General features: G+C 44.8%; 1 protein-coding gene across 3 annotated transcripts in view; it reads left to right on the top strand.

The window, feature by feature from the left end:
- Positions 1-296: 296 nt before the first annotated feature.
- Positions 297-11,545, top strand: part of LOC306770758 (NACHT, LRR and PYD domains-containing protein 12-like) — a 190,626-nt gene continuing 179,377 nt past the window's right edge. For 2 of the 3 annotated variants that reach the window (XM_079259682.1, XM_079259683.1), the window contains exons 1-4: positions 297-405; positions 854-973; positions 2,830-2,949; positions 8,411-8,530. In XM_079259682.1, coding sequence (XP_079115808.1) covers positions 350-405; positions 854-973; positions 2,830-2,949; positions 8,411-8,530 — 416 coding nt within the window. In that variant the 5' untranslated portion in view covers positions 297-349. The remainder of the gene's footprint in view (positions 406-853; positions 974-2,829; positions 2,950-8,410; positions 8,531-11,545) is intronic. The other variant, XM_079259684.1, reaches the window with a different exon arrangement.

Raw genomic sequence — 11,545 nt, 5'->3', positions numbered from 1 at the left:
GATCCTTTGATTCCAGCTTCAAGTTGTGTTAAATGACTGTTTGGCTTTTTTCCTCCTGACTTTGTTCATGTTGGAGGATTTCACTGCAGCAGAAACTCAGCTGGAAAACATCAGCTGATCCAGATGTTTCTGTCATCACAAAGTCAATCTGACGTCTGATTTCTGACAGGAAGCCAGAAGAAGCAGAAGGAAAAGCAGGAGGTCAGAAACTGGTTTCTGTTTGGGTCTCAGACCTGAACAGACATGTTTGTTTTCATTCTTTAGTTCTGAGTGTTTCTGCTTTACCTCTCAGGAAGACGAGGAAGACGAGGACGGAGCAGAGTCTGCAGGATCCAGATGTCTGGCTGTGATGGACCCATCCAGACCTCCAGACTGCAGGACTGGACCAGAACCATCACATACAAAGTAAGTGGACTGCTCATGAAGGGGTTGGTGCCTTAGCGGAGTCTGTTGCCATGGCAACTGGATGCTGGAGCTGGAAATGAGCGTATTGAAAGCTGCTCAGTTGTCCAGGTTGTAAAATGTGTTTTAGTTGATGTAAAAGAGGCGGAGCTGACAGCAAAGGACCATGTCAGAGATTCTTTATTCAGCCAAGTTCCAGACAAGACCAGAAGATCTGCATCGCTGGACTGGATCCAGACTGGAATTAAGTCCAGCTTAGATAACAGGCTCCAGGCTCTCAGAAATAGCCTGGAACCTGACTGATCCTGGTCCTCTGAAAAAGACTGATCCAAACATGAAAGCTTCTGATTCTCTGCAGCAGTTTGTGTGTTCAGAGCTTCTTCACTGGTTTTCATCAGACAATTTCTCACTGATTGATGTGAAATTAATGACAACATGTTTGTGTTTGCAGAGGTCAGAACCACAGATGGAGAACAGAGACTCCAGAACCCGACTGTGTGTCTCTGAAGAGTGACCGGTCCAAAGGAAGACCTCCAAACTTCAGTGATGGACCTGGACCTTCATACTCACAGTAAGAGAAGTGAAACAGACGTTTCAGGGTGTGTGATGATCTCCCTGTAGTCTCTAGAATTTCTGGTTCTTGAACTCAACATTAATGTAAACCAGTAAAACCAGTGAAAAGTCCCTTTTAACCAGGTCAGCACAGGTTCACAGTCAAGATCAACTTTATTTATAAAACACATTTAAACACATCCAAGTTGACCAACGTTCTTCACATGAAATGAGACAATATGTGGAAACAAGATTTTAAAGTAACATTCTGGTTATTTTGGGATGTGGAGGTCTTTCTTCATGGTGGAGAGAGGACAGGATGGTGAGCAGAGAGAGAGGAGGATGACCTGCAGTAAAACACCTCAGTCCAGTAGCTGATCCACCAGAACCAGACTAATGAATGTTCTGATCTGTTCTATCAGATCCAGGATCAGCAGTGTGGAACTCAGCATAAAACATGATCTGTATGGCAGACTTGATGCCTGTAGGTTGCCATGGTAACGCTGACTGGCCCTCCAGTTTACTGTGTTGCAGCTCCACAGCTTCATGACATCTGCAGGCTTATTCCAGCACAGTGCCGGTGACGGCGGCGGAGAAAATACCGTCGACTAAGTTAACATGCAGCAACGTGGACGACCATCACGTTGAGTTCTCCTACAAATGGTGGGAGAGGAACGCAGTTTAGCTGAAAGAAAACACATTAATAACCCATCAGAAGTTGAGCTGGACCTTCCACAGTATATTATGGAGCTGCAGGTTAGATCTAAGATGGACCACAGACTGACATGATGGAGCAGAGATGTTGAGCTGCTAGAAATGTTCCGATCAAACGACAGTATGTCAGTGTTACCGCTGGCATGGAGGGAAATTTGTAAAACCTGCTTATTATCAGGTTTTTTTCTGACACACACCACATGCATCTGCTGCTGAGAGTGTGTTTACTTGCATGTACGCTTGTCTGTACACATTGTGGAGGATGGTGGAGCATGTGGAGCAGGGCTGTTCAGCTGGCTGCCTGTGGACCAGAACCATCCCACGGCTCATCTGCTCATAAATAGTAAATCAATCATCTAATAGCAGCGACTAATCTATAAGCCACCAGTTTGAGACATTTAGAGACACTTTGTAGTTCTGCCGTTTCCACTGTAGATGGAGGCTGAACACGCCAGCTTCTTATGAAAACTCATTTAAAGGTGAAGAAGTGAAAATGTTATAAAAACGGACCTGATGAGTCTGCACACAATCCTGATGAGTGGAATCGATCGGGAGGTTCGGGACGATTCCTCATAACTACTTCTTCTTCCGCCTGACATAGATGTATGAGAAACTGCAGGTGCAGCGTTGTGGCGGCAGTCCGGTAATTCACTGATCAGTCCGACACGCTGTGATGATGATGATGATGAAGATATTTCAGCTCCATGAACAGCAACAATGTGCAGTTTGATGATATTGTGTGAAATATTGTTTCCTGTATTTTAACAAAGCGACTATTGCAGGGAGGGAAGGAAACAAACAACAAAAATGACACAGCTTCTGTCACTACATGGCAGCACTGTGTCCAACTGGACTCCCAGCAGTCTGACTAACACTGGTCTCTGATGTCTCCTGCTGTCTGATTTCATGCTTGTGTTGTTCTCACTTCAGATTTAAGTCACTCTGGAGAAAAGTGTCTGCTAAATGACAATAGAATAGAATAGATATTCTGAGGGTAATCTCTGCATCTGCTCACTGAATGAAGAATCTGCTGTAATGTGTAGAATCACTTCAAGATGAACCACGTCTGTTTTACAACAAATATCCAGCAGGATCAGACATTTACCAGACAAACAAAACACACTTTATGTGAAATTAATGACAACATGTTTGTGTTTGCAGAGGTCAGAACCACAGATGGAGAACAGAGACTCCAGAACCCGACTGTGTGTCTCTGAAGAGTGACTGGTCCAAAGATGATCCTCCAGAGTTCAGTGATAGACCTGGACCTTCACACTTTCAGTAAGAGAAATGAAACAGATGTTTCAGGGTGTGTGATGATCTCCCTGTAGTCTCTAGAACTGCTGGTTCTTGAACTCAACATTAAAGTGGAAACCAGTGAAAAGCACATTTAAACACATCCAAGTTCACCAAAGTTCTTTCCATGAAATGAGGCTATGTGTGGAAAGAACATTGTAAAATAACTTGATAAATAACAAAAAATTGTAAAAATAAGTATATGTCAAATTAATCTGAAAACCAATAAATGAAAATGTGTCTTTTATGACTAAAAATATGTCTTCATACGTAGAAGTGGAATGACAAGTGTCATTTTGCAGCTCAGGAAACGGATCAGATGTTAAAGGGTTAATAATGTTTTCAAAGCAGCCATGGTTCTATATGATCACCATCTCTTGTTGTTATGGGAACACACTAGATGTTGACTCCCAGCTCTGCTGTTTCCATATTTGGTACACCTAAAGACCTTGACTGTTTCACCAATAGGGAAAGAATTGTCATTGTTTTTGCTTCCCTCATTGCTCACAGACACATCTTATTACATTAGAAAGACAATAAACCTCCTTGACCTTTCTCCTGACTGAAGGACCAAATGTTTTTACTTCAAGAAAGTGAAACACAGTATTGGGCAACAGTCTGACCTTTTCCGCAACCTGGAGTCCTTTTCTTTCCTTGGTCGACTCCATTTAGTTTTGGGATGATGAGGTACGATCTAAATCAGGGGTGTCAAACTCCAGTCCTCAAGGGCCGGTATCTTGCAGGTTTTTGTTGTTTCCCTGTAGCAACACACCTGATTCTAATCAAAATAATTCAGCAGCTTCTTGTCAGCCTATTCCTTCACTTCAGTCAGGAGTATTGGAACATGGAGACAACAAAAACCTGCAGGATATCGGCCTTCCAGGACTGGACTTTGATACCTGTGGTTTAAAAGCTAGTCTAGAACCTTGTTGTTTGTTTCACTAATAATTGCCAAGAACATTGTTGGGGAAAGTGATAGATAGAGACGCTGTTTGTATTCAGCCAAGGCAATTAACTATCATGTTCTTGGTATTAAATTCCTCCTTGTTGTAAGCATTGTTTCCTGATGAATAAAATACAAATAAAAAACTAGAAAAGTGCTCTTCTTGAAGAGGGGCAAATGTGAATGCCCTTCTGCTCTGAATGATTGATATGCTTTTATATAATCTGTGGTGTCGGCCTTTAAATCCTCCGTATATTTTGGAGATAATCTTTCGATCCAGTTGAGATTTACATGCTTCTAATATTATTTTAATTATCAATGATTGCGATACATGTGGAGTTTCTATTATATTTCCTTGTTCCACATAATGCCGCAATTGGAGATACCTGTGGAAATCTTGATTATTTAAAGAGTACATATCCTTAAATTCCTGAAAACTCATCAGTACATTATTTTCAACTATTTCCCAAAACATCTTCGGCCCATTCTCCCATAGTTTAAAGGGATTGTCTAATTTGTTTGGTTTAAAATCTGTGTCATCTGCAGCAGTTTGTGTGTTCAGAGCTTCGTCACTGGTTTTCATCAGACAAGGTGTTCAAGAAATAGCTCAAGTTTCATTTGATTTGATTTGAACTGCATACATACAGTCAGAGTCCTGACTGTTGTCTGTATTTATGCGCCGAACAGCAGTTCAGAGTACCCACCCTTTCTGGGGTCCTTGGAGGGAGTGCTGGAGGGTGCTCCTTCTGGGGACTCCATTGTTCTGCTGGGGGACTTCAATGCTCACGTGGGCAATGACAGTGAGACCTGGAGGGGAGTGATTGGGAGGCATGGTCCCCCCCCTCTGAACCCAAATGGTGTTTTGTTATTGGACTTCTGTGCTCGTCATGGATTGTCTATAACGAACACCATGTTCCAGCATAAGAGTGTCCATATGTACACCTGGCATCAGGATTCCCTGGGCCGCAGTTCAATGATCGATTTTGTAGTCGTATCGTCGGACCTGCGGCCACATGCCTTGGACACTCGGGTGAAGAGGGGGGCGGAGCTGTCAACTGATCACCACCTGGTGGTGAGTTGGCTCAGATGGTGGGGGAGGAAGCCAGTCAGAGCTGGCAGGCCCAAACGTGTTGTGAGGGTCTGCTGGGAACGTCTGGCTGAGTCCCCTGTCAGAGCGAGCTTCAACTCCCACCTTCAGCAGAGCTTCGAACATGTCCCGGGTGAGGCGGGGGACATTGAGTCCGAATGGGCTGTGTTCCGTGCCTCTATTGCTGAGGCGGCCAGCCGGAGCTGTGGCTGCAAGGTCGTTGGTGCCTGTCGTGGCGGTAATCCCAGGACTCGTTGGTGGACACCAGCAGTGAGGGATGCCGTCAAGCTGAAGAAGGAGTCCTATCGGGCCTTCTTGGCCTGTGGGACTCTGGAGGCAGCTGATGGGTACCGACGGGCTAAGCGGCATGCGGCTTCGGCCGTTGCCGAGGCAAAAACTCGGGCATGGGAGGAGTTCGGCGAGGCCATGGAGAAAGACTTCCGGACGGCTTCGAGGAGATTCTGGTCCACCATCCGGCGGCTCAGGGGGGGGAAGCAGTGCTCCATCAATACTGTGTACAGTGGAGATGGGGAGCTGCTGACCTCAACTCGGGACGTTGTGGGTCGGTGGAGGGAATACTTCGAAGACCTCCTCAATCCTACCAACATGGCTTCCCATGAGGGAGCAGAGCTGGTGGACTCAGGGGTGGACTCTCCTATCTCTGGGGCTGAAGTCGCTGAGGTGGTCAAAAAGCTCCTTGGCGGCAAGGCCCCGGGGGTGGATGAGATCCGCCCGGAGTTCCTTAAGGCTCTGGATGCTGTGGGGCTGTCCTGGCTGACACGCCTCTGCAGCATCGCGTGGACATCGGAGGCAGTACCGCTGGATTGGCAGACTGGTGTGGTGGTCCCCCTTTTTAAGAAGGGGGACCGGAGGGTGTGTTCCAATTACAGGGGAATCACACTCCTCAGCCTCCCTGGTAAGGTCTATTCAGGGGTCCTGGAGAGGAGGGTCCGCCGGATAGTCGAATCCCGGATTGAGGAGGAGCAGTGTGGTTTTCGTCCTGGTCGCGGAACAGTGGACCAGCTCTATACCCTCTCTGGGGTCCTGGAGGGGGCATGGGAGTTTGCCCAACCAGTCTACATGTGCTTTGTGGACCTGGAGAAGGCATTCGACCGTGTCCCCCGGGGGCTCCTGTGGGGGGTACTCCGGGAGTATGGGGTACCGGATCCCCTTGTACGAGCTGTCTGGTCCCTGTACGACAGGTGTCAGAGCTTGGTTCGTATTGCCGGTAGTAAGTCGGATTCGTTTCCGGTGAGGGTTGGACTCCGCCAAGGCTGCCCTTTATCACCGATTCTGTTCATAACTTATATGGACAGAATTTCTAGGCGCAGCCGAGGTGTTGAGGGGATCCGACTTGGTGGCCTCAGGATTGGGTCTCTGCTTTTTGCAGATGATGTGGTCCTGTTGGCTTCGTCTGGTCGTGATCTCCAGCTCTCGCTTGAGCGATTCGCGGCCGAGTGTGGAGCGGCTGGGATGAGAATCAGCACCTCAAAATCTGAGACCATGGTCCTCAGCCGGAATAGGGTGGATTGCCCTCTCCGGGTCGGGAGTCAGGTCCTGCCTCAAGTGGAGGAGTTTAAATATCTCGGGGTCTTGTTCACGAGTGAGGGAAGGATGGAGCGTGAGATCGACAGACGGATCGGTGTGGCGTCTGCAGTAATGCGGGCTCTGCGCCGGTCTGTCGTGGTGAAGAAGGAGCTGAGCCAGAAGGCGAAGCTCTCGATTTATCAGTCGATCTACGTTCCTACCCTCACCTATGGTCATGAGCTGTGGGTCGTGACCGAAAGAACGAGATCTCGTATACAGGCGGCTGAAATGAGTTTCCTCCGCAGGGTGGCCGGGCTCTCCCTTAGAGATAGGGTGAGGAGCTCGGTCATCCGGGAGGGGCTCAGAGTAGAGCCGCTGCTCCTTCGCATCGAGAGGAACCAGTTGAGGTGGCTCGGGCATCTGGTCAGGATGCCTCCTGGACGCCTCCCTGGTGAGGTGTTCCAGGCACGTCCCTCGGGGAGGAGACCCCGGGGAAGACCCAGGACACGCTGGAGGGATTACATCTCTCGGCTGGCCTGGGAACGCCTCGGGATCCCCCCCGCAGAGTTAGCAAATGTGGCTGGGGAGAGGGAAGTCTGGGCTTCCCTGCTTAGGCTGCTGCCCCCGCGACCCGACCCCGGATAAGCGGCAGAAGATGGATGGATGGATGGATGCATACATACACACATAAATACACACATAAACACACATATGAATGTACACAAGTATAAACTCACCAACATACCCAGACATACAATGTTCCAGGGTGTGATGATCTGCCTGTAGTCTCCAGAACTGCTGGTTCTTGAACTCAAAATACATCTTCAAAAAGCAGTGAGAAGAAGTAAAACTTGTTAGCTCCACCTCCTCTCTGTGAATAATGCATCACAATAAAAATAAACTTTCCGGTTTAAATATGTCTAGATTTTAACGTCTGTTTACACTTTACATAGAAATAAAAATACCTATAAACATGCATATACTACTTTCTACACACACATCTGTATACACATACACACACACACACACACACACACACACACACACACACACACACACACACACACACACACACACACACACACAAATACATACATAAACACACGTATCCATGTACACATGTATAAACTCAGCAACATACCCAGACGTATTTAGACCTTTTGTAACCATAGACCCTCACATACAGTATGTACACGGCTACACATACAAAAGGAAAGTGAAAGTAACCAGAATAAATGAAGAAAGTAAACCAGATCCTCATAAAAGTTAGTGTAACCCATCACCTCCCTCATCGCTGTACCTCCTGAAAACTGCATCTTTGTCCCTCATTTGAACCTGTTTCATGCTGAGACGTTTCTTCATCTGCATTGTGAATCTGTTCCACGGTCTCACCCCACTGACAGAAACACAAAAACCTTTCCTACGTGTACGTATTCATTTAATATTACAGCTAAGATCATAACCTCCCTCATGAATAGTGAATTGTTTCTCTACATTTATTAGGAATAGATTTTAGTCTTAAACATTGAGCTGTTTGATTTCCTACGTCAGTAAATTTGATGGATTTTGACAGAAAGAATAAAAAGTGTGTGTTCCTGATAGGTAGTGTTGTCAATGATCCTTTTTGCTCTTTTTAGGACAGCGGTCAGTGGCTGTAGCGATGTTTAATAGTTTTTGCCCCAAACCTCGGCACTGTGTTGTATCTATGGTGAGACCAGGGAAAAGTCAAGAGTGTGGAGTGATTCTTGATCCAGAACCTTCTTTGTTTTGGGTATTATTGCAATAATTCTCTGCAGCAGTTTGTGTGTTCAGAGCTTCTTCACTGGTTTTCATCAGACAGTTTCTCACTGATTGATGTGAAATTAATGACGACATGTTTGTGTTTGCAGAGATTTATACAACATATGGAGAACAGAGACTCCAGAACCCGACTGTGTGTCTCTGAAGAGTGACCGGTCCAAAGGAAAGCCTCCAGAGTTCAGTGATGGACCTGGACCTTTACATTTTGGGTAAGAGAAGTGAAACAGATGTTTCAGGGTGTGTGATGATCTCCCTGTAGTCTCTAGAACTGCTGGTTCTTGAACTCAAAATTAATGTGGAAACCAGTGAAATTCAATTCAGCTTTATTTGTTTAGCGCCACTTCACAACAATGTTGTTACATGGAACTTTACATGCACATCATTTTAAGCCAATTCATACATAGCCTATAATAGAAACATGGGGCCTCATTTATCAAACTGTGCGTAGCAACGATGACGACAGGTGGCATATGTACAGAAAACAGGAAATGTGGCACAAAAAACTTCACGATTTACAAAGCAGTGCGCACGCACGTCCCACGCCTGTTTCGCTTCATAAATCAGGATCTACACTAAATGTTGCGCACGTGTGGGAACATCTTGTCACGCCCACATGTTGGCCATAAAAGGTCAGGTGAAAACCCCTGATAAATATTAATCCATCTCATTTCCATGACGGTTCAGCAGGGAAAAAAGAAAAAAAGCGGAATTTTCTGGAAAATGAGGTAGAAATTCTAATCGACGAGGTTGTAAAATGTAAAAATATTTTATCTGGTGGAGACGGGATGGACATCACCACCACCAGACCGGCAGAAAAATGTCAGCAGGGGACAGATGCTGTCAGCTTGTCTCATCAGCGACCGGACTTATCCAGGAAGTAAAAATAAAGTGGTCAGACAGTAAAATGTAGGGAGAGAGTGCATGTTCGTCCACAGGAGGAGGATGTTTGCCAGGGAGGAAGGGGGTGCTGCTGCCCACTGCTGCAGATTAGAAGCTTGTGGGGAAAACGGACGTTCAAGTGGTACTGGAGGCCAGAGTAATGCCATCCAGATTAATTACATAACTGGATAATTTTTATTTTTTTGTAATTAAGTTTTTCAGGCCCAAAGATAACGACCTCTGTCTTGTCTGAGTTTTAAAGGAGAAAATTCAGTCGTCCAGGTCTTGATGTCTGCAAGACATCTTTGTAATCTAAGAAACTGACAAAACCCACCAATCAGCTGATCCTTCATTCAGTAAGAGCAGCAGGTTGTTTGGACGGAGATCTGCGGAGGAATAAAAATCATGACAGCAAACAGCAATGAGGAAGCTGCAAGAAAGAGGAGAAAAACTGCAGATAAATGCTGATCATGTCAGTAAGTTCAGATATATCTGCTGTTAATGTCCAACATGGCAGCTGAAAGTGATGAAGATGATTCAGCTGGGAGTTTGTCTCATGATGAAGGAAAGATGGAAACAGTCAGAAGAAACTTTGGAGCAAATTAAACCCAAACAATGTTTTTCTGACTGAATCTAGTTTTGATCTGAGCGAAGCAGACTGAATGATTTTCTCTGTTTATGGTTGTTTTGGCACGTAGAGGTCTGCTGAGTTCTCCCAGTTCTACCACAGTCAGGGGCGCCACCAGGAATTTTGGGGCCAATGAAAAGCAGTCACATAGACCCCACCACTTGATTGCAAATTTTAGATCTTTATTTTTGCTTCAACTGCTTCAGGCAGATCAAATGAATTGCATTTAATGGGAATAATAAAGTTCTGTGGCTGTAATTAATAGATACATTTAAATCACTTGTACATGTTTAACTAGGTTCACAGTCAAGATCAACTTTATTTATAAAACACATTTAACCACATCCAGGTTGACCAAAGTTCTTCACATGAAATGAGACAATATGTGGAAACAAGATTTTAAAGTAACATTCTGGTTATTTTGGGATGTGGAGGTCTTTCTTCATGGTGGAGAGAGGACAGGATGGTGAGCAGAGAGAGAGGAGGATGACCTGCAGTAAAACACCTCAGTCCAGTAGCTGATCCACCAGAACCAGACTAATGAATGTTCTGATCTGTTCTATCAGATCCAGGATCAGCAGTGTGGAACTCAGCATCAGGATGAAACATAAAACATGATCTGTATGGCAGACTTGATGCCTGTAGGTTGCCATGGTAACGCTGACTGGCCCTCCAGTTTACTGTGTTGCAGCTCCACAGCTTCATGACATCTGCAGGCTTATTCCAGCACAGTGCCGGTGATGGCGGCGGAGAAAATACCGTCGACTAAGTTAACATGCAGCAACGTGGACGACCATCACGTTGAGTTCTCCTACAAATGGTGGGAGAGGAACGCAGTTTAGCTGAAAGAAAACACATTAATAACCCATCAGAAGTTGAGCTGGACCTTCCACAGTATATTATGGAGCTGCAGGTTAGATCTAAGATGGACCACAGACTGACATGATGGAGCAGAGATGTTGAGCTGCTAGAAATGTTCCGATCAAACGACAGTATGTCAGTGTTACCGGTGGCATGGAGGGAAATTTGTAAAACCTGCTTATTATCAGGTTTTTTTCTGACACACACCACATGTTCCATCTGACAGCAGATGGAACAGTTGTCAGGAACTCCATATGCTTTAATCACTTCTGATTAATCAGGGTTAAAAAAAAAAAAAAAGACAAAACACAATAATGTTAGTTTTTACTTCCATTAACGGGCTTTTTACTATTTTTAAATTTCTTTTATGTTTATATAAATCTGTTTTCATGCAAACTGCAACAAAGCGCAAATGTTGTATTGCAAGACATTTGAACATCAATTTGTGCCACAAGCAACCTCGAACTGATGTTCTAATAGTCGTATTTCTATTTGGGTTTTACAAAACCTTATAGGGTCATTTTCAGTTCACAAAAGTACACTTTCAAGTATACAACAAGTAACTTGCACTCATATCTGCTCCGTACTGCTATCATACCAGTTTATACTTCTTGTTTTAGTTTAGTTAAGTATACCTGATACTTTTAGTACATTCTAGTCCAAAGAAGTATTAAGTTAGTATACTTTCTACAAGTACGTGGTCTGTTGTATACTTAAACTTTAAGCATACTCAATAAAATAAACTTCAAATATACTAACTTTTGCTAAGAGTCCACAACTCAACCTTCGCTGTAAATATATAAAATATAGTGGATAAAAAGTCATCTTATTTTATGCTAAAACTGAAGCAGTATAC

The sequence above is a fragment of the Telmatherina bonti genome (genome assembly GCF_933228915.1).
Source record: "Telmatherina bonti genome assembly, chromosome: 20".
Lineage (NCBI taxonomy): Eukaryota > Metazoa > Chordata > Actinopteri > Atheriniformes > Telmatherinidae > Telmatherina > Telmatherina bonti.
This window is presented reverse-complemented; position numbering and strand designations above follow the sequence as displayed.